This window comes from Chiloscyllium plagiosum, unplaced genomic scaffold (genome assembly GCF_037043375.1).
Source record: "Chiloscyllium plagiosum isolate Xiang-an unplaced genomic scaffold, Cpla_swu_hap1 HiC_scaffold_45, whole genome shotgun sequence".
In the NCBI taxonomy this organism is placed as follows: domain Eukaryota; kingdom Metazoa; phylum Chordata; class Chondrichthyes; order Orectolobiformes; family Hemiscylliidae; genus Chiloscyllium; species Chiloscyllium plagiosum.
Window position 1 is genome coordinate 27,419,579 of NW_028270183.1, and position 24,391 is coordinate 27,443,969.

Here is a 24,391-nt window from a genome sequence, read left to right on the forward strand (position 1 = left end):
TTGCTGCCTATGCTGTTTGGTGTGCTAGTAATCCTGTTTGGTGGCTTCCCCTCAACTTCAGATATACCTGGTGATACTCCTGGCATACCCTCCTGCACTTTCCATTGAACCCCTGACTTCGTGTTAATGATTGAATGGGGGATATGCAGACCATGAGGTTACAGATTATGCTGGAGTACAATTCTGTCAAATAGTGCACAGTCTTGCTGTTGAGCTTTGGTGGGTGGAGTGGCTGAAAGTTTGTGGATGTGGTGCCAATCCGGCAAGCTGTTTTGTCCTGGAGGGGGTCAAGCTTCTTGAGTGTTGTTGGGACTGCACCCATCCAGGCAAGTGGGGAGTGTTCCATCACACTGCTGCATTGTAGATGGTGGACAGGCTTTGGAGAGTCAGGAGGCAGACTACTCACCACAGTATTTCTGGCCCAGACCTGTTCTTGTAATCATTGCATTGATATGGTGAGTCCAGCTCAGTTTATGGTAAATGGTAAAATCCAGGATGCTGATCGAGGGGGATTCTTTGATGGGAGCATCATTGAGTGGCAGAGAATAATGGTTAGATTGTCTCTGCCTGGAGATGGTCATTGCCTGGTCTTTATGTGGCGTGAATGTCACTTATCACTTGTCAGCCCAAGCCTGGATATTGTCCAGAACTTGTTGAATTTTAACAAGGACTGCTTCAGTGTCTGGAATCATGAATGATGCTGAACATTGTGCTATTATCAGTGAACATTCCCACTTCTGACCTCACATGGGAGGTAGATTGTACATGTTCACTACTTCTCTGGGATATTACCCTTCTCTTCATTAAACTGAATGCTGCTTTTTCCCTTCTGGCTGATTCGCTGTTCCTGTTATGTTTCTCTGATGATGAACAAACAATCAGAATATGACAATGTCTGATTTTGTAGCTATGTTGCTGGTCCCGTTTCTGGAACACTGTCGTGGCCAATTTAATTACGTGTGGAAGTTGATCTCACGTAAAAGAGTACCCCTTAGTTTTGGCCAAAAAATCTTGTATTTTCCATATATCTTGTGTAAAAGTTGACCCCACTATATCACATCATAAATCTCTTACAAAGGAAACTGCATGTTCTAATTAATTCACTTAAAGGAAATAGCATTCATCCATTCATACCAGTAATTGCACTCATCAGTCTTTGTTACTATATTGCGTCTCTATTAATTAATTAATGTATTCATTCATTCATAACTCTCCTTTGGTTTACTAGAGCACATTTTGATTCATTCATTCATTCAGACCGTACTGAGTCTGTCAGTACTTAACGCACTTTGTTCACTGTCCATCCAAAAGTAATATTGTTAAAAAATTCATCATTTTAATGGTGCCATTACATCTGAATAAAAGTGAGATATATTAGTTACATACATAGAACATAGAACATAGAAGAATACAGCGCAGTACAGGCCCTTTGGCCCTCGATGTTGCGCCGATCCAAGCCCACCTAACCTATACTAACCCACTATCCTCCATATACCTATCCAATGCCCGCTTAAATGCCCATAAAGAGGGAGAGTCCACCACTGCTACTGGCAGGGCATTCCATGAACTCACGACTTGCTGAGTGAAGACATCTTTAAGTCTTTGACAAGTTTATTAATGTTGCTGAGATTCATAACATAGGGAGTAAATGGGAGAATTTGGCGGGAAAGTTCAAGACATTTATGCATCCAGAATTCAATAAAGATTTCACTTTAAGTGCGCCACTATACCAGACCATGACGTTGTTGAACAGTGGGATTTTGCAAGGTTTCACTGAATCTTTGACATGTTAAATTTTCATCCTGGAATGTATAAATAAACTTTTCTCCTATTAATTTATTCTTGTTTCTCCTGTTTTTAACCCGGTAATTCCCTTTACCATAATTCATTGTGTTTTTCTTCTTTATCTGGGATTAGTTGTGTGATCAAATCAACTTCTGCTAATAATATGGTATCTCGATCTGCAGCATGAATTTCAGCCTCTCAAAACTAGTACCGGGTATTAGTCAACCCCACAAATTAAAGATATATGTAACTAATATATCACACTTTTATTCAGATATAATGGCACCATTAAAATGATTAAAGTTTTAAAAAGTCCAAAACGTTTGACTTTCCCACGAGTATATACGGTACACTGTTGAAAAACCTGTTTCTAGTGACGGAAATGTGATGTTGCCTTGATGGTGTGTCAGCTGCTGTAACATTCACACTCAATATGCTTGTTTACAATGATATTTATACATAATTGATGGGAAGCGAAGACTGATATAGTCTGACAATCTCTGTGCATTGGCCAGTCAGGCATTCCCATTACTTTTTTTTAACCCACGACTGTAGGTGCCTGAATGAGACACATTGTTTTCCAGCTGATTCCGACTGTAACACATATCATGAATGTCTGAATGATTAATCCCACTATTACAGTTTGTGTTCACGCTCTGTATACTGATTGAGAAATCTGATTCATGATTTCTTTCCAATACAAAGTGAGGTTTCACTTGATGTTACACCAATGGCATCATTTCCGTTGTTTGTTTCTGACTGATTTCACTGGATACAAGGTTATCCCAGTGTTTCTTAAACATCCTGAACAGTGTTTCTTAACATCCTTAAAATGGACAACACTCCTGTCATTGACTGTGTTATTTATTTTCTATCTGAAATGCTGACCACACTTGGAATGACACCAGAATTTGAAATCATGCTCTAAACTAACAGTTAGATTTTTAAAAAATACATCGAAGTGACTTATTCAGACAGAATCACGAAGGAACATATTCAGAGAATTGTAGAATCCCTACAGTGAGGAAACAGGCCCTTTGACTCAACAAATCCACACCGACCCTCAGAAGTGTATCCCACTCAAACCTATTCTCCCACCCTATTATTCTATATTTGCTCCCAACTAATGCACCTAGCCTACATATCCCTGAACACTATGACAATTTAGCATGGCCAATTCATCTAACAAGTACATCTTTGGATTGTGGGAGGAAACTGGAGCACCCAGAGGAAACCCACGCAGACATGGCGAGAATGTGCAAACTCCACACAGACAATCAGCTGAGGCGGGAATCGAACCCGGGTACCTGGCATTGTGAGGCAGCAATGCTAACCACTGTCAATTATGGTGTAGTTTATTAAACGCGCTCTGTGCAGGCTAAGGCAGTTTCCAAACAAATGGAGCTTTGTTCTGCGACAGAGTAATTGAATACAAATTGACACAATCTAACATCTTGAGCTACTGATGTTTAATATAATTTGTGTTGAAAAGAATTATGCTCTTTACCACTTCGGCATTACGACTCATCAGGGTAAAATATGTAGAGAGAGAGATGAATGTTGAAACAGGGAACAGAGCAAAGATTTTTTTCCTGCCTTCACTAATATAAGATAAATGTACTTAAATGTGTTCCTGTCTTTTTAACATCATCTGGCATTATGCTCAGGTAACTTATGTGATAAGTGCAACTGCACAATTATTTCACATGCATTACAGGAACAAGAAAATAGACCATAAATTCACATGAAGATGTCAGGACATAATGTTCGACAGTTTTAGAAGAGGACTCGACAGAGGTGAGGGATGAGGTGAGGGATGTTTGAGGTGAGGGATGCCATGGACGTCCCTGCTGATTACACTTGCAGGAAGTGCACCCATCTCCAGCTCCTCCAAGACCGTGTTAGGGAACTGGAGCCGGAGTTGGATGAACTTAGGCTCATTCGGGAGGCAGAGGGGGTCATAGATCGGAGCTTTAGGGAAGTAGTAACTCCAAAGATGGCAGATAGATGGGTGACAATGAGGGGGACTGGGAGGAAGCAGCCAGTGCAGGGACCCCCTGCGGCCATTCCCCTCAAGAACAAGTATACCGTTTTTGGATACTTGTGGGGGGGACGACTTACCAGGGGTAAGCAATGAGGTTCAGGCCTCTGGCACAGAGCCTGTCCCCGTTACTCAGAAGGGAAGGGTGGAGAAGAGCAGAGCAATAGTAATTGGGGACTCGATAGTTCGGGGCACAGATAGGCGGTTTTGTGGGAACGAGAGAGACTCACGTTTGGTATGTTGCCTCCCAGGTGCAAGGGTACGTGATGTCTCTGATCGTGTTTTCCCGGGTCCTTAAGGGGGAGGGGGAGCAGCCCGAAGTCGTGGTCCACATTGGCCCCAATGACATAGGTAGGAGGAGCACTGAGGATGTTAGGCAGGCTTTCGGGAGCTAGGTTGGAAGCTCAAAGTTAGAACGAACAGAGTTGTTGTCTCTGGTTTGTTACCCGTGCCACGTGAGAGAGAGTCGAGGAATAGGGAGAGAGAACAGTTAAATGCGTGGCTACAGGGATGGTGCAGGAGGGAAGGATTCCGGTATTTGGATAACTGGGGTTCTTTCTGGGGAAGGTGGGATCTCTATAAACAGGATGGTCTGCACCTGAACCTGAGGGGCACCAGTATCCTTGGTGGGAGGTTTGCTAGTGCTCTTGGGGGGGTTTAAACTAACTCTGCAGGGGCATGGGAACCCAGACTGTAGCTTTAGGGTGCAGGACCTGGAGTGTAGGGAGGTTAGGAACATGGCATCAATTTCAAAGGAGGGTGCCTGTAAACAGGAAAGTGGCTTGAAGTGTCTATACTTCAATGCAAGAAGTATACGAAATAAGGTAGGTGAACTTGCAGCGTGGGTTGGTACCTGGGACTTCGATGTTGTGGCTATTACGGAGATATGGGTAGAACAGGGACAGGATTGGCTGTTGCAGGTTCCAGGGTTTAAATGTTTTAGTAGGGTCAGAGGTGGGGGTAAAAGAGGGGGAGGTGTGGCATTGCTTGTCAAAGATAGTATTACAGCTGTGGAAAGGATGATGGATGAAGACTCGCCATCTGAGGTAGTTTGGGCTGAGGTTAGGAATAGGAAAGGTGAGCTCACCCTGTTAGGAGTTTTTTACAGGCCTCCTAATAGTCCTAGAAACGTAGAAGAAAGGATTGCGAGGATGATTCAAGAGAAGAGTGAAAGTAATAGGGTGATTGTTATGGGGGACTTTAACTTTCCTGATATTGATTGGGAAAGCTATAGCTCAAGTTCGTTAGATGGGTCAGTGTTTGTCCAAGGTGTGCAGGAGGGTTTCCTGACACAATATGTAGATAGGCCAACAAGAGGTGAGGCCATACTGGATTTGGTTCTGGGTAATGAACCAGGCCAGGTGTTAGAATTAGAGGTAGGTGAGCACTTTGGGGACAGTGACCACAATTCGGTGACTTTTACTCTAGTGATGGAGAGGGATAAGTGTGCACTACAGGGCAAGAGTTATAGCTGGGGGCAGGGAAATTATGATGCGGTGAGGCATGACTTAGGATGTGTGGCTTGGAAAAGTAAGCTTCAAGGCAAGGGCGTAATTGATATGTGGAGCTTGTTCAAGGAGCAACTATTGAGTGTCCTTGATAAGTATGTACCCGTCAGGCAGGGAGGAAAGGGTCGTGTGAGGGAGCCATGGTTTAATAAGGAATTGGAATCCCTTGTTAAATGGAAGAGGGCGGCCTATGTAAAGATGAGGCGTGAAGGTTCAATTGGGGCGATTGAGAGTTATAAGGTAGCCAGGAAGGACCTGAAGAGAGAGCTAAGAGCAGCAAGGAGGGGACATGAAAGGTCCTTAGTTGGTAGGATTAGGGAAAACCCTAAGGCTTTCTATAGGTATGTCAGGAATAAAAGAATGACTAGGGTAGGAATAGGTCCAGTCAAGGATAGTAGTGGGAAGTTGCGTGTGGAGGCTGAAGAGATTGGGGAGACATTGAATGAATACTTTTCGTCAGTATTCAATCAGGAACAGGACATTGTTGTCAATGTGAGTACAATTAAGTAGAATGGATGGCTTTGAGGTATGTAGAGAAGAGGTGTTGGAAATTCTGGAAAGGGTGAAAATAGATAAGTCCCCTGGGCCTGATGGCATTTATCCTAGGATTCTCTGGGAAGCAAGGGAGGAGATTGCAGAGCTATTGGCCTTGATTTTTATGTCCTCGTTGTCTACAGGAGTAGTGCCAGAAGATTGGAGGCTCGCAAATGTGGTCCCCTTGTTCAAGAAGGGGAGTAGGGATAACCCTAGTAACTATAGGCCGGTGAGTCTCACTTCAGTTGTGGGCAAAATCTTAGAGAGAATTGTAAGGGCTAGGATTTATGAACATCTGGATAGGAATAATGTGGTCAAGGATAGTCAGCATGGTTTTGAGAAGGGCAGGTCGTGCCTCACAAACCTTATTGAATTCTTTGAGAAGGTGACTAAGGAGGTGGACGAGGGGAAAGCGGTAGATGTGGTGTATATGGATTTTAGTAAGGCGTTTGATAAGGTACCCCATGGTAGACTACTGCAAAAAATACGGAGGTATGGCATTGAGGGTGAGTTGGAGGTTTGGATTAGGAGTTGGCTGGCTGGAAGAAGACAGAGGGTAGTAGTTGATGGCAAGGTTCATCTTGGAGTGCCGTCACTAGCGGTGTTCTGCAAGGATCTGTTTTGGGACCAATGCTGTTTGTCATTTTTATAAATGACCTGGAGGAGGGATTAGAAGGTTGGGTGAGCAAGTTTGCGGATGATACGAAAGTTGGAGGAGTTGTAGACAGTGAGGAAGGATGTGGCAGGTTACAGCGGGATATAGATAAGCTGCAGAACTGGGCAGAAAGGTGGCAAATGGAGTTCAATGTAGCTAAGTGTGAGGTGATTCACTTTGGTAAGAGTAATAAAAAGATGGGGTACTGGGCTAATGGACGGATACTTGGTAGTGTGGATGAGCAGAGGGATCTTGGTGTCCATGTACACAGATCTTTGAAAGTTGCCACCCAGGTAAATAGTGCTGTGAAGAAGGCATATGGCGTACTGGCTTTTATTGGTAGAGGAATTGAGTTCCGGAGTACTGAGGTCATGTTGCAGTTGTATAAGACTCTGGTGCGGCCGCATCTGGAGTATTGTGTGCAGTTTTGGTCGCCATACTATAGGAAGGATGTGGAGGCACTGGAACGGGTGCAGAGGAGGTTTACCAGGATGTTGCCTGGTATGGTAGAAAGATCGTATGAGGAAAGGCTGAGGCACTTGGGGTTGTTTTCATTGGAGAAAAGAAGGTTTAGGGGTGACTTGATAGAGGTGTACAAGATGATTAGAGGTTTATATAGGGTCGACAGTGAGAATCTGTTTCCACGTATGGAGTCAGCTATTACAAGGGGGCATAGCTTTAAATTAAGGGGGGGTAGGTATAGGACAGATGTTAGGGGTAAGTTCTTTACTCAGTGAGTCGTGAGTTCATGGAATGCCCTGCCAGTAGCAGTGGTGGACTCTCCCTCATTATGGGCATTTAAGCGGGCATTGGATAGGCATATGGAGGATAGTGGGCTAGTGTAGGTTGGGTGGGCTTGGATCGGCGCAACATCGAGGGCCGAAGGGCCTGTACTGCGCTGTATTCTTCTATGTTCTAAGGAAATGCAGACTTCATTCAAATTCTGTGTGTGTTAATAATTCATATCTTGGTCACATGGAAATCAGAAGTAGATTATAGATCGTGGATTCATCACACATCCCTGAATAAGTCAGATGGTACTGGGTTTGCCGAATCCATGGCTGAAATATGGAATTAGAGTCAGGACTGACACTGTAATATCAGGCCATGGTAACAGTACAATAACAAAGATATTGTGGTGAGTAGGCTACCACCAGGAAGTAAAACCAAGGTCAGCTTTCACTGCTCAGCAAAAAAAAACATCCTTTCGTTTTTATGGGGAGGAGCGGAGAAATATAGATGCTGCATGATACTCGCAATGCTCAGAAATTCTGAGAGATTTGTTGGGTCAAAGTTGGCTCAACAGCAGGAGCCAAGGTTATAGGAGCAATCGTTTTGTTCGTGGAAGACTGTCTGCATTGGGGACCCTTCCAGGCTAAACACTGCATCCCTTACATTGACATCTCAACATATTAGGCTCGAATGTAATAGCACGATTAAGGGACTGGCAGACAACACAAAAATGGGGAGGTGGAATATGATATGCTGCAAGACCAATTCAAAAACTTATTATTTCACAGAAAATGTTCAAGCGATGTTTAGTCGAAGTGTGGGAAACTGTATTTTTGAATGAAGAACTATTAAATCTAAATCTAAATCTTGAAAAGTGTCAGGATACTCTGTGCTCTTTAATCTTACGTTCACAGATCGCTGATGGTATCATAACAAGTCAATGAGTTAACTCAGAAGGATATTAACCTGGTGCCCAGGTTCTGGAGCAGAAACGCTGTCATCATTAAGAAGATCTGTACAAATAATAAGCACAACAGAAAATAAAGTTAACAATCAGTTATGTTCAACGCATTAAAGGAAAGAATCCATCATACTTGAGGAGTACAAAAGCCATGCTTTAGTGTTTTGTGTGGAATGGGTAACTAACAATTGAGAACAAATATTCTGCATGTGCACACAGAAACCATTTGACCAGCTGTCACTGAGATAATGATCATTACCAAGATCGGAAGGTAATCCCGATGTTCCTGCTTAATTCAAATTCCTCACATTCTCTTTCACAACACATCACACAAACTTTCCATGGTCAGCTTAAATTGCATTTTTCGAAATTCGTCGATTCCATTTCCCCGACTCCCTTGAGTATAGCATTTACACAAACATGATGGTTTACAGTTTTCAGATTCTGAAGAATTGTTGCATACTTGGGTACCAATGGGGAAACCCATTGGAAAATAAACCTGCTGATACACGAACAGGATCAAACAATGTGGCACTCATTGTTATGGACCCAGATACTGACATTGTCATCACCTCTGAGAGTATCAGAGAGGGAGGACTAGCTCCTATCGATACCCAGGGTCCAAATGAGCTGAAGCCAAGGAAAGGGAGGGACATCGTGCTAGCACTATCTTGGAGAAGTGGAAAACAAATTCTTCTGCCAAGAAATTCAGGGGAGACAAGCAGGAAGTTGGATGAGCACAGCAAACAGGGAAACACTTTAATGATGTTCTCCAGAGAAAAATGCAAGAAGGGTTTGCATGGAGAAAGGAATGGCACATTAATGAGCCATGTCTCCTCCGGTCTGCATGAGAATTCAAACTGGAACAATGTGACTGATCCTTACCTCTGAAAAGGCTCAGTAAGACATGAAGTTGCATATAATTTATTACAGTAAGTAATTGGGAGAAATGTATGTTACTCCACAGGATTGTTGGAATTGTGCACTTATCCCAAAGTGTGAATTTATCTGGCAGTTTAGTGAATTACAGTACATTCTCCATGAATCATTTTACGTTGTCTCATCAGAGTGAGACATTTGATTTAATATCTCTACTCCAGCACCAAACGAGAAAGGGTTAGCACTCATGTTCACAAAGTGGGCTCCTCTGATCCTTTCAGTGATGACCTTCTCTTACACTTTACAGGTCATGGAGGTGTTCAATCAACAGAGTCTGTCCAAGGAAAATGGTCACCTCTCGTTATCTATATTCTCCTGGGTGTCTCCATCCTGCTGTCTTTGGGGATGCTTATCGCTGCAGTGATACTCTGTAAGTGTTGTGACATTTTAACCTGTGTCATGGTAGGGTAAGGGTTAGTGCTGTATGAATACTCCAATGTCAATTGACAAATGTAATGTAGCAGTGAAATGAGCCTGGGTGATAATGGCGAAAGGAGACTTTGGATTTAGACTCCACTCAAAGCATTGCACCTCGCCCATTGCCTCACCTCAGTCACTAGCCCACTTGCTGCCTTGTCTCCTCATGGGTGAGTATATCCCCTGCAGGGAAAAGCAGTCACAGAATCCAAAACCAGAGCACATCATCTCAGAGGATATCAACAATGGGAGCAGCTCAACTGTTAATTTTCTGAAGCAACATGAACTGTACTAATGATGCATCTTCGGTAAAGGAAGAGTAAGACTTTGTCATTCCACCAGGATGTACTCGGGTTTATGTGAAAATGTTGTGTCAAAAAGTTTCTGTTCTAATGTCAACCATATAAATATTATCCTGATAGATTTTGAATTTTGTCCATTCTGTCTGCTGAGGGAAAATGTCTGTTTCACCTGTTTGATGGTGAAAGGGATGGCACAGTCAAATGGGGCCCAGCAAGGCTGTGTAGCAGGGAGATGTTCAAGGGTATGATGAGTTGTTGGCAGGGCATTTCAGGCCAGTGACATTGTTGGCTTTGAATTATTGGACTGGGGTCAGTGGTGGGGTTGGATACCATTACATTTGTAAGTGTTTGTGACCTGAGCTGACCATTAATACCAAGTGACTTTTATACTAACAAGGACATCACTGCCATCTGCCCAGTTACAGAATACTGAGTATTTATTGAGAGATCTTGGTGAGATGGACTGAGCCCCTCAATTGCTGCTTCCACTGCTCAGCATCACAAAGCCTTATGACCTGGTCTCAAATTGTGAAGTCTTCCTAAACATTGCTTTAATAGCAGGAGATAGTAGTGCACCCACAGCCTAACATTCCCCATGGAAATTATTGGTATGGCGCTATCTTCCCAATTTCACCACCATTTCACACACCAAATCCTCTTGATGAAAAATCCCAGAGAACTCAACATTGTCAAGATCAGGACAGGACAGTTCTTAATTTAGGCTATAGGTTTGCTCGCTGAGGTGTAGGTTTGATATCAGACGTTTCATTACCTGGCTAGGTAACATCATCAGTGGCGACTTCCAAGTGAAGCGAAACTGTTGTCTCCTGCTTTCTATTTATATGTTTGTCCTGGATGGGGTTCCTGGTGATGTCATTTCCTGTTTGTTTTCTGAGGGGCTGATAGATGGTATCTAGAACTATGTGTTTGTTTATGGTGTTGTGGTTGGAGTGCCAGGCCTCTAGGAATTCTCTGGCATGTCTTTGCTTAGCCTGTCCCAGGGTAGATGTGTTGTCCCAGTCGAAATGTGTTTTTTTTCCTCTGTGTGTAGGGCTACGAGGGAGAGATGGTCGTGTCTTTTTGTGGATAGCTGGTGTTCGTGTATCCTGGGACTAACTTTCTTCCTGTGTGTCCTACGTAGTGTTTGTGGCAGTCCTTGCATGGAATTTTGTAGACGACATTGGTTTTGTCCATGGGTTCTACTGGGTCTTTTAAGTTTGTTAGTTTTTGTTTGAGAGTGTTGGTGGGTTTGTGTGCTACTAGGATTCCGAGGGGTTTTAGTAGTCTGGCTGTCATTTCTGAAACTTCTTTGATGTATGGTAAGGTGGTTAGGGTTTCTGGCTGCTTGTCGTGGTTTGTTCTTGAGGAATCTGTGGACTGTATTTTTTGAGTATCTGTCCTTTTTGAATACGTTGCATAGGTGGTTCTCCTCTGTTTTCCGAAGTTTGTCTGTGTTGCAGTGTGTGGTGGCTCATTGGAATAGTGTTCTGGTACAGCTTTGTTTGTGTGTGTTGGGATGGTTGCTGGTGTAGTTAAGTATTTGGTCAGTGTTTGTCGGTTTTCTGTATACACAGATTTGTAGTTCTCCGTTGTCCGTTCTTTCGACTGTGACGTCCAGGAATGCGAGTTTGTTGTCGGTTTCTTCATCCGTGGTGAACTTTATGCCTGTGAGGGTGTTGTTGATGATGTTAAATGTCTCTTCTATCTTGTTTCATTTTGTGATGACAAAGGTGTCATCTACATAGCGGACCCAGATTTTTGGTTTGATGGTTGGTAGGGCTGTTTGTTCTAGTCTTTGCATTACCGCTTCTGCTATGAATCTTAATGCCATGTCATGAGGATCACTTACCAGTCAGGGAGGGAATTGGGCTGACATTTGGAGGAGGTGATGTCTGTATCAGTAATGGGAGCACCACAGTGACATGCTCATTCTATTGCAGTATTTCCTGATTCTGCAGCTTGTCTGACTGAACTCTAGTTGCTCTCACCTGATATTGAGAAGGTGGAAGGAATCACTGAGAGCAGCATGTGCCCATGTGGGGATTACATTTCCTTCCTCATCAGGTCCTACTCCAGAGATGTCGTAGGACCACAAGATGGAGGAACAGAAGGAGATCATTCAGTTCACTGAGTCTGCTCTGTCATTCAATCATCACAAATCTGATAACCCTCAACTCCACTTTCCTGCGTTTCCCCCATAACGCTTGATTTCCCTGATTAAAAAGCTGCAGTTCTCAGCCTTGAATGTAGTTAACAACCCAGCTTCAACAGCCATCTGTGAGGCATAACCCTCCAGGAGAAAAATTACTCCCCAACTTGTTCTTAAATGGGCATTCCTTTACTCTAACATAATGTACCTCTGGTCCTAGATTCTCCCACAAGGGGAAATCACCAACCCTTCCAAATCTATCCTGTCAAGTCCAAACTTACCAACTCAGCAAGCAAGTCAACACCCTCATATTACTGCTATCTTGTCATGTCATTTCGTACAGAGACAAAGGCAGGGCGTTTGTATTAATTGTCAACTGGTTTCAGTTATGAGAAGTCACTTCAATGCCATTCCAGAGGCTTGGATACACTCAGTCAGTCACTCAGAGTGGTTAGAGTCAGGAACCTTCACAAAAGGGGCAGAAGGCAAATCTTGGTCCTGAGGCTTTCTGCCCCGAGTGTAGGCTGGACCCCTCTTGGGATGAGAGAGGGAGGAGGGGATTAAGGAGGATGAAAGTGGGCAGCACAGCTGCTGCTGTTGTAGGTGGGAGGTATATGGGCAGTGCGGAAGGCATGTAGTGTTAGTGGTGTCAGGGGTTGGGTTGGATAACAGCGAGTGAGGGAAGCTGTTACAGGAAACAGTGAAAGTGGGAGAACATGAGCCCTGGTGGGAGGTGGGTGCAGCGGAAGGCGTTGGAGAGAAGATGTTGGCATTTATGCTGGCAGAATGGAAAAGGACATTAACCTTCCTCCTCTCGAACTGGATCTTTCTCACTATTTCTGCACTAAACCTGGATGACAGCCTCAGACCAGAATGGGATGTTCTGGGTTCATGGCCTCCACTGCAGATCCGAGGGGAGGGGGAAGTCCTCTGTCTGTTAGGGCCTTCAGGTCCCTGCCCACAAAGTGGGGCACCTATTTCCACCTGTCCACGGCAAATGCCAGGAATTGTGCAGGGCAGTTCCAGACTGACACTACTTATCAAGGTACACAGAGAGAGCTTTTAACAATGGACCTGGCACAAAGGGGTGCTCATCTTCTGGGACATTGCTGTTGAGTGGCTGGGGTGGCGTGTGATAAGGTAACACTAGCATTGGATGTGAGGGACACACCAAAGTAAAAGGTCATTAGTTAATAAAGAACATTTGGGAAGATAGAAGGGAAATCTCAGTGGGCTCGCTGCAATACACTCACCATAGCAGACAAAATGGAGGTTTAAGCCTATCTCTGATCTCCGAACACTTTAATGAAGTGAAACATTGAGTAGCAAATGTGATACCCTAAGGGGCAGAGAGTGACAGGCAATCATCGATTGCATTCAAGAGATGATCCTATAGCAGTGTGTATCCAACTTCCTGTGGGAGACAATTCCACAGGTTCACAACTCCCTGAGGGAAGAAATTCTTCCTCATATAGTCATAGAGTAATACAGCTTAGAAATAGGCCTTTTGTCCCAAACTGCTCCATGCTGACCACTCAGCTAATTTCAGTTGTCTGCCTCGTGCTTGGTTCAGCATATCTCATCTGGACTGCAGAGGAACTTGGGAGTGGGAGGATAAACATCCATTGGTTGTGGTCCACTTTGAAGATTTACGAGTATATTGCTGTCGTAGAAATTAAATCGACTTGACTCAATTATTAGCAAGAGCAAGGAAAGGGTCTTTATTAAAAATCCTGCCGGATTTTGACTCATTACACTAAGTCAGATGCCTCAATGCAAAGAGTACCGAAACATTACATAGACGCCGGCCTTATAGCATTCCTTATCACACTCTCAAGGGCAGAGTCTGGGGAAACTCAAATTGTTATCCTCTCATCCCCTGGTCCTAGACATAACAGTTATTCAGCTTTCGCTGAGTTCGACTATCGCAAGGTCAAGTTGAATGCTTACAGAATTCAAACAGAGATAAGCTAATTGCAAACCTTCATCAAAGCATCATTTACAAAGCTCAGTACAGCATTGATTTGAAGAAAAGCATTCTCTTGAAATTTCACACTAAATGGATAATTAATTTCACACTAAATGGATAATTTTCTATTACATTTCCGCCCTTTTTGTCATTTTATGACAACAAGGACAACTTCAGCAACAACAACAAAGAAATACAGAGCCAGAATAGCTATACATCATAAAATGTTTAGGAAACACCAGGCCTTTCCTCAGACTCCCCTGCCCGAAACACAGCTTTGTGGTGGTATTGTCATCTGCTCTGGTGTGCCCTGTACACATCCCATGTTCACACGTCACACTCGTCAAAGCCATGGTAGGGTGGGGTCCACGCAATGCACCTGCCCTTACGAATAGTCCTACCAGGGCGCTTGCTAAAAATGTGAGCTGGGGCAGCCCCATATTCGTATGAGACTTTAATCACTACTTGCACTTAATTGCTTCCGGTGCCGTCCGACGTCTTCTCAGGCCCAGCTAAGTGCTTGCAATGGCTGGCGTGTATCTACGTGGCTCTTTCTGCGATCCTAACTGCTGTCTGTGTTGTGAGGAGCACTTGAAATGGTTCCAGCCACCTCGTCGCCTTCCAGTTTTTCCTCCTGAAGTCTTTCACCACTATCCAGTCTCCAGGTTCTAGATCATGCAGCTTCCCTCCTGCTGGTTGGGGTAGTGCTGCTTTCACTTGATTCTGTATTTCAGATAAAAGTGTAAAGAATTTTATACAGTAACATAACATCTTGTCAATTTATTTTTTAAGGTATCATTTTTTTCTTTCCATTACCCCACCGCTCGCTGGTTTATAGGCACAGTGTTGTCTCATGTTTATTCCCAAATAATCACTGATCTGCTGTAAGGCATTATTGACAAATGGTGTCCCATTGTCACTACTAAGCCTTTCAGGGATGCCCCTTCTCAGAATTATCTCAGTTAGCAAAGCTTTGACGACTGCACTGGCATCCTGTTTAGACGTGAGGAACGCTTCCATCCATTTGGAAAACATATCAACTATTACCAGACGGTACCTTTTCCCTTCGCTGGCCATTATTTCAATGAAATCCACCTGTAAATGTTCAAAAGGTTTTTGGCGTTGGGGGTGTGCTGTCTGACTCATCTGTATTCCCCTCCCCACAGATAAAACAACGCTCACAATAATTCTGGGATTAATGAGTAAATCCCTTCAGTATGCTGAAATATTGTCGTACATCCTCCCTTTTGACACGGTCCTTACCGTGTGTCAGTTTGGCATAGAATGGAAATAATGATCGTGGTAGACAGGGTTTACCATTGGGACCATACCATACTCCTTCCCTCACACTGCATCCTGCTTTCATCTACTCACGCTTTTCTTCCGATGTGGCCTGTGACTGTAACCCCCGTAAGCCTGCTGTTGGGGTACAAATTTTTGTCATACACATGTTAATCTGCTCACTTGGCGGCTGCTGGGCTGCTTGTTTTGCTGGTGTGTCTGCTCTTGCACTGCCTTGGGAAATAAAATCATTTTTTTTGTGTGCGCTTCACACTTACACAGTGATTGATTTAGGCAATAGGACCGCTTCCAGGAGGTCAGAAATCAGGCCATGGTGTGTGATGGGCTTTCTAGTGGAGATCAAGAAGCCCCTGTGTTTCCACAGGGTTCCAAAATCATGTACAACCCCAAATGCGTATCTGCTATCGGTGTAAATGTTCACTGCCTTTCCCTCAGCCAATTTACAGGCCTCAGTCAAGGCAATCAGCTCCGCTGCTTGCGATGATAGCTGAGAAGGGAGTGATCCCACTTTTACTACCTCGTAGGTCATCACTACAGCATACCCAACACAATTCTGGCCTGTCTCCTTACTCCTGAATGCTGACTCATCCACAAAAAACTCCGAATCCTGCAAATCTGGTCAAGGGCTGCAAGTTTCATTAGTTATAGCGACACAATTATGTGGGTCTCCGTCTCCTTCTGTGGGGAGAAGGCTAGCTGGGTTAAGGACGTTACATCTCTTTATTGTAATGTTAGGCATTTCCAAAAACACAGTATTATATCTGAGCCAACGTACTGCTGACATATGTGCGGTCCTTTGCTCGGAAAGCAGTAAGGATACTCATGTGGGACCAGAAGGGTTAATTCACCATAGCTGACTATATCCCTGGACGCTACAACAGCCTTTTCAGCTGCGGCCATGGCTCACAGGCATTTAGGCAATCCTGCCACTACAGGGTCTAGTTCAGCTGAAAAATATGCCACCGGCCTCAATCTTCCCCCATGATCCTGCAACAGCACAGATGTCATGCAGCCATGCTTCTCATCTACCGTTTGTACAAAAGGCTTGCTTGGATTCGGAATCCCCAGTGTAGGTGTAGTTTGGAGCGACTTTTTTAATTCAACAAAGGCACTCTCGGCCTCTGGGGTCCACTGCAACGGGATCTGGTTCTGCAAACCTTTGCCATTGGCTATGTCACTTAGGGGAGCCTCAAGGGTTGCATAATGTGCGATAAACGTTCTACAGTACGAGCACATGCCCAAAAAGGATAGTAATTGTTTCTTCATGTGAGGCTTTGGAATTTGCTGGATTGCTTGAACTCTGTCTTGACCAATAGCCTTCCCTTGTTCAGATATTAAGTGACCTAAGAACTTCACCTGTTGTTGTACAAATTGTAGCTTTGTGAGACTGGCTTTGTGCCCTACTTTTGCTAGATGGCAGAGCAACGCAAGGGTATCCTTCTCACATTGTTCCTATATTGGTGCCGCTATCAAGCGATCATCTACTTACTGCAAAAGCGCTGACCCCTGGGTTAGAACAAGAGTCTCCAGACTCCTGCGCAGAGCCCCATTATATATGGTGGGGGACTCACAGTAACCTTGACAAAGTTGCATGAAGGTATATGATTTTCATTTGAATGAAAAAGTGAATCAGAATTGACTATCTGGGTGTACTGGTACACTAAAGAAGGGATTTGCTAAATCCACATCAGAGAACCATTTCCTGTCCGGTGGAATTTGAGCCAATATAGTATGGGTGTTGGGAACATTTGGGGCGCGTGGAACAACAGCATTATTGACTGCCTGCAAGTCTTGAACAAACCTCCATTCCTCCAGTTCACTGGGAATGTTTGCCTTTTTGATCGGAAAAATGGGGGTTCTCGCCGGTGGGTTTTCACAGGGGATTATCACTCCAGCCTTTAGGAGGCATTCAAAGACTGGAGTAATTCCTTCGATAGCTTTGGGTTTTAATGGGTATTGTGCGCTGCAAGGACGATACTCAGACTTCGGGGTTATCCTTATGGGCTCACAGCCCTGTATGAGCCCCACATCATGTTTGTCCTTTGCCCACAACTCAGTAGGGACCATTTTTAATCTTGGGTCCGAGAGTTCTATCTTAGGGAAATGCCAGGCTATCCCCCTAGACTTCTCAGGGCTAGCGGGGGTTACCTGAACTGTCCTATTTGCCTGTGTTAGCCAATTTAGTTTATTTTTATATGTTCGCATATCTGCATTGAACCAGATACCCACATTGTCCCTGAAGACTCAACCTTTCGTTCTTTGTGCCATTAGCACCCATGGTCCCAAATCCTGCCACCTGTCACCAGACGCCTTCGCCAGTGACACGTGAGGAGAGGAGCCTTCCACATCAAAAAGATAGGATCTGCTTGCTGTTACAGATACTTTAGATAAGTTCACACTGACTGCACATCTGTGATCACTCCAAAAAATGTGCACAATAACAACTGACCTGGTTTAACCAGTCTCTTGAACCAATCCTTCTCATATGGTTTGTCAGGGCCATTGTGGTGTATGTGTGCTGTGCAGTGCAACATATTGCCAACAAGAAAATCGGTGTTAATAGGATTAACATGGTTGCTTGCTTCCAGGGTGAGTGAATCGCTCACTGAAATTATCGCTCTCTGGCTTAATCGCCACTCATAGACATACATCAGGGGTCGTGGGTCATATTTTACAGCCTGCACTGGTAAATCTTCCCTTTGAATTACCTGCAAGCCCGTCAGAGTACTAAGCAAGTCCAACCCCAGTCTCCCTCTGAGATCCCGACCCATCAGATTTAAAGGTTAAAATTCCGATAACAAGAAGGAGAACTAGAATGTTTCCCCTTTACTAGTATCGCACAATAGGGGCGCGGAAAATCTCTCCCACACCATGACTCCTGATGCACCCATTGTGTTCAGGAACCTTTCACTCATCTTTATTTGTGTCGATTGTCTAAACTGGCTTAATTTAAGGACTGAGTATGTTGCCCCTGTATCTACCAAAAAGGCAACTGATGTATCTTCCACATATAACATAGAGGTGGGCATTGACTTATACACATCATTGTGATATTGGACATACTGTCCACACTTCACAATCTCAGCACTCAACATAGAGGTGTGACATGTCTCAGTGCCCGTAAAGTTAGTATAAGAGATTAGCATAAACGAGTCTTCGTTGCCAAGCATAAAGGAAAGAGGCTTACCTGTACCTTGTGGGCTGCACACCTCCACCTCAGCCTTCCCCTGTCAATCACCCTGCTGACCAGCCTCCAGGATCGATTGGGGCTGTCTGTGTGGGCACTGTCTCGCCCAGTGGTCCATTGCTCCGCAAACAAAGCACCCGCCAGATCTACCTCTGTCAGCCCCTCTTCCACGAACCTCTTTTTCTGCAGCACCTTCCTCCAATGGCTGGGTGACCATCTTTTACACAATTTCATTCTTCATTCCATTGATGAAGCTGCTCCTCAGGTGTCCTTCATACGGTGTGATTTCTGCTGCCGTTATATCTTCAGGTGGTCTCAGTCCACTATGGACATTATGGACTTCAGTGAGGCGAGTAAGGTACTGGGACACTGTCTCACCTTCTCGTTGTTTACACATTGCTATTTTGGTCATATCCATTCGCACTGGGAATGCCTCCCTACAGGCGGTTGCCAGCGCTGCAACAAAAGCATTAACGTCTCCGTTCTCTTCTGCTTGTGGGTTGGCTACTCCGGCATGGACATTTATGGCTGGCTTTCTTGCTTCGATCTGTTGGGGGTATGAGATGCTACCGGTGATTCAGCAGACCCTGAGTTGGGGGCCGCTGACTTGGAACCTTCACCAGGCGGATCTCGTGGGGGAGGCTGTAGGTCTCGGAGGGCAGTCATCAAGGACAGGGTTTGAAACAGATTTAAGACACTGTACAGCTTCGTTAGGTTGTTTTCCCGCACGTGTCTGCATGTGCACTGGTGTTTGTACGTGCATTTGATCTATCTTTTACTTAAAATTTCCTTTCCCTGATATCAGCCTCAGCCTTGCACATATTATAAGCACTCCAATTCACAGATTCTATTTTTCTCTTCTTTTTCTCCTTTTCTCTCTCTTCCTACTTCGACCTCAACATTTCTAGCTGTCTTTTACTAAAACTTCCTCCGTCCGGAAAACCACATTCCTTGATCCACAATTCTAACTGCTTTACAGACTCTGGGATGTAATTATTTAGCAGGTATTGTATTTTTGGTTGGCCATTCCAAGTCCTGTGTGGGTTCTCCCTTTGTTTGCTCTTGCCGGAGCCCATTTTTAGTGTAACTGGAAAAGTGTTCAGCTCTCTCTCTCTCTCTCTCTCTCTCGTGGTATCATTATCTTTCTTCCATTTGACTTGCTTTTTACCTCCGGAGGTCCCCTCTTGCATTGGGCACGTCTGCCTCAATGCCTTGGTTTTCATAAAACAAGAAACCACGTACCCGGTACGCCTTAGGCGAGTTCAACTCAACCTTGCTGTCTCCTAAACACTCTTCCTTTGGGGTTTTACTCTAATACCACGCGAGAGTTTACTGAACCCTTTTCCTGTTGCATTTATTCCCTTAGAATGAGTCACTATGTAGGATTACTTAAGCCACGACTCTTACCCGAGCCTATTCGATTTGAACCCCCACCACTGGGGCGATCCACAAATTCCCAGTCCTCTCATGCAAAGGGGCCAAATCAGCGCTTGAGATGAAGTGAAAGACCTTCAAGGCACTGGCGCCTGCACCTCCTGGGTATCTTCAGAATCTCACCCAGTATTGGGATCCCGGACGAGCCCCCAGGTTTACTGTTGTGGAAATTAAATTGACTTGACTCAATTATTACAAGAGCAAAGAAAGAGTCTTTATTAAAAATCCTGCCGGATTTTGACTCATTACACTAATTCAGATGCCTCAATGCAAAGAGTACCGAAACATTACACAGACGCCTGCCTTATAGCATTCCTTATCACACTCTCAAGGGCAGAGACTGGGGAAACCCAAGTTGTTATCCTCTTATCCCCTGGTCCTAGACATAACAGTTATTCAGCTTTCGCTGAGTTCGACTATCGCAAGGTCGAGTTGAACGTTTACAGAATTCAAACAGAGATAAGCTAACTGCAAACCTTCATCAAAGCATCATTTACAAAGCTCAGTACAGCATTGATTTGAAGAAAAGCATTCTCTTGAAATTTCACACTAAATGGATAATTAATTTCACAGTAGATGGATAATTTTCCATGACATTGCCTTCCTTTATATTACTGTCTAGCTTCCCCTCAGATTTAATCTTCCCTTACATTACTTGCTCGTTTACCCTCAGATTTAATTTTTCTTTATATTATTGACTATCTTATTCTCAGATTTAATCTTCCTTTATATTACTGGCGACTTTACCCTCAGATTTAGTCATCCTTTATATTACTGACTAAGCTACCCTCAGACTTATTCTTCTCTCTTCTTATTTCCTTTTCTGTTGGTTTGTGTAAGCTTTCCAATCCTCTGGTTTCCCACTGCCCTTTGCCACATTATTTGTTTTCTCTTTTGCTTTTATGTTTTTCCTGACCTCCCTCGTCAGCCATGGTTGCCTCATTCTCCCTGCACTATGCTTTTTCTTCCCTGGGAATGAATCGCTGATGTCTCTCCTGAATTGCTCCCAGAAACCCCTGCTATTGTTGTTCCACTGTCTTTTCTGCTAGGCCCTCTCCCCGTCAATTCTACCCAGCTCCTCCCTCATGCCTCTGTAGTTGCCTTTATTCAGCTGTCCCTCTCAAACTGCAGAATAAATTCAATCATATTATGATCACTGCCTGCGAAAGGGACCTTAAGCTCCCTTACCAAGTCTGCCTCGTTGCACAACACTAAATCCAGTATTGCCTGTCCCCTAGTGGGCTCCACCACAAGCTGTTCCAAAAAGCCATCACACAGACATTCCACAAATCCATTTCCAAATCCACTACAAACCTGATTTTCAAAGTCCACCTGCAAATTGAAATCCCCCATGATCACTGTAACTTGGCCTTTCCTGCATATCTTTTTTATCTCCTGATGTATCTTGTGCCCCCAATCTTACTGTTTGGAGGCCTGTAGGGACAGGTGGGCAGAGGGGATAGGGTTTAATTTCATTTCTTACTAATAATGTAACCCTATCCCCTCTGCCCACCTTTTCGATAGGATGGGTATCCTTGAATATTCAACTCCCAATCCCAATCCCTTGCAGCTATGTCTCCATGATGCCCACCATGTCATACCTGCCAATTTCGATTTGTGTCACAAGCTCATTTACCTTGTTCCTTACACTGCGTGCATTCAGATATAACACCTTCAGTCCTGGATTAACCATCCCTTTTCTCATTGTAATTCATTTGTCCAGCGTGCTTGAAGTTTGACAGCTAACCCTTTCCAAACACTCTATTTGTGTCTGTGCTTGAGATTTTAATATCTTCTCCTGAGTTCTGCACTCTTACCTCCTCCTTTAATTTGTGTTTTCTAATCTCACCTATAACTGAACTCTCCCCCTGCCCCTATTCAGTTTAAAGCCTTAGTTAAGCGATTTGCCAGAACTCTGGTCTCAGCACAGTTCTGATGAAGACCATCCCCTCAGAGCAGGTCCCTTCTTCCCCAATATCCCATGAATTCAAATCCATTTCTCCAACACCAATCTCTGAGCCTCACATTTATCTACTTCGTCTTATTGACCCTGTGCCAACTAACTCGTGGCTCAGTTAGTCATCCAGAGATTATTACCTTTTGGTTCTGCTTTTTAATTTAGTTCCTCGCTTTTCATAGTCCCTAAGCAGAACTTCTGCCCTAGTTTTATCCATGTCATTAGTTACTGCATTAAAAATCACCTGATGAAGGAGCGTCGCTCCGAAAGCTAGAGTGCTTCCAATTAAACCTGTTGGACTATAACCTGGTGTTGTGTGATTTTTAACTTTGTACACCCCAGTCCAACACCGGCATCTCCGAATCATTGCTAACTGCGTGGACCACGACCACTTGATCTTTCTCCTCCTACTCCCGTTCCTCTACAGCCCAGATGAGATATCCCAAACCCGAGTACCAGGCACGCATGTGGAATTAGCTGAATGGTCAGCTTGGACCAGTTAGGGCCGAAGGACCTGTTTCTATGCTGTATTACTCTGTGGCTCTATGAGGAAGAATTTTATTCCCTCAGGGAGTTGGACATGTCCCTTGAGGTGAAAGGGATCGGGGGTATGGAGAGAAGTGGCAATGGGATACTGAGACAATAGGTGCAGGAATAGGCCATTCTGCCCTTCAAGCCTGCACCACTATTCAATATGATCATGGCTGATCATCCTCAATCAGTATCCTGATCCTGCCTTAGCTCCATAACCCTTGATTCCACTGTCCTTGAGAGCTCTATCCAACTCTTTCTTAAACAAATCCAGAAACTGGGCCTCCACTTCCTTCTGGGGCAGAGCATTTCACACACCCACTACTCTCTGGGTGAAGAAGTTTCTCCTCATCTCTGTCCTAAATGGCCTACCCTTTATTTTTAAGCTGTGTCCTCTGGTTCGGGACTCACCCATCAGTGGAAACATGTTTCCTGCCTCCAGAGTGTCCAATCCTTTAATAATCTTATACGTCTCAATCTGATCCCCTCTCAATCTTCTAAACTTAAGGGTGTACAAGCCCAGTCACTCCAATCTTTCAACATAAGATAGTCCCGCCATTCCAGGAATTGATCTCGTGAACCTACGCTGCACTGCCTCAATAACCAGAATGTCTTTCCTCAAATTTGGAGACCAGAACTGCACACAATATTCCAGGTGTGTCTCACCAGGGCCCTGTACAGCTGCAGAAGAACCTCTTTGCTTCTATACTCAATTCCTCTTGTTATGAAGGCCAGCATGCTATTAGCTTTCTTCACTACCCGCTGTACCTGCATGCTTACCTTCATTGACTGGTGTACAAGAACACCCAGATCTCTTTGTACTGCCCCTTTACCTAATTTGACTCCATTTAAGTAGTAATCTGCCTTCCTGTTCTTGCCACCAAAGTGGATAACCACACATTTATCCACATTAAACTGCATCTGCCATGCATCTGTCCACTCACCTAACCTGTCCAGGTCACCCTGTAATCTCCTAACATCCTCCTCACATTTCACCCTGCCACCCAGCTTTGTATCATCAGCAAATTTGCTAATGTTACTATTAATATCATCTTCTATATCATTAATATATATTGTAAAAAGCTGCGGTCCCAGCACTGATCCCTGCGGTACCCCACTGGTTACCGCCTGCCATTCCAAAAGGGAGCCGTTTATCACTACTCTTTGCTTCCTGTCAGCCAACCAATTGTCAATCCAAGTCAGTACTTTGCCCCCAATACCATGCGCCCTAATTTTGCTCACTAACCTCCTATGTGGGACTTTGTCAAAGGCTTTCTGAAAGTCCAGGTACACTACATCCACTGGATCTCCATTGTCCATCTTCAGAGTTACTTCCTCAAAAAATTAAATATGATCAGCCATGATCAAATTGAATGGTAGGGCAGGTGCAAAGGGCCGAATGCTACTTACTTTCTATGTTGCTCTGTTTCTATTCCAAGATCCAAGTATGGCAATGCCTCCTTCTACATTGTATTGGATACATACTGCTGTAGGATCATCTCCTGTCTCTCACTGCCCCTTACACTATTACAATTCCTACCAGCATGATGTTCCCAAAACCATGTGCGTTAATTTTACCCACTAGCCTCTTATGTGGGACATTATCAAAAGGGGGTGGCATGGTGGCTCAGTGGTTAGCACTGCTACCTCATAATGCCAGGGACTCGGGTTCGATTCCAGACTCGCGCGACTATCTGTGTGGAGTTTGTACATTCTTCCCATGTCTGTGTGTGTTCCCTCTGGGTGCTCCTGTTTCCTCCCACAATCCAAAGATGCGCAGGTTAGGTTAATTGGCCATACTAAATTGACCATAGTTTTCAGGGATGGGTAGGTTAGGTGCATTAGTCAGGGGTAAATATAGAGTGAAAGGGTCTGGGTGGGTTACTCTTCAGAGGGTGGACTTGTTGGATTGAAGGGCCTGTTTCCACACTGTAAGGAAAGCCTTCATGAAATCTCAAAAATCACATCCATTAGCACTCCCTTATCTA

At 44.3% G+C, this 24,391-nt stretch overlaps 1 protein-coding gene across 2 annotated transcripts in view; it reads left to right on the top strand.

Moving 5' to 3' along the window:
- Nucleotides 1-24,391, top strand: part of LOC122552440 (CD209 antigen-like protein C) — a 69,355-nt gene that overhangs the window by 9,447 nt on the left and 35,517 nt on the right. For both annotated transcript variants that reach the window (XM_087983134.1, XM_043695170.2), the window contains exon 2: nucleotides 9,403-9,525. In XM_087983134.1, coding sequence (XP_087839260.1) covers nucleotides 9,403-9,525 — 123 coding nt within the window. The remainder of the gene's footprint in view (nucleotides 1-9,402; nucleotides 9,526-24,391) is intronic.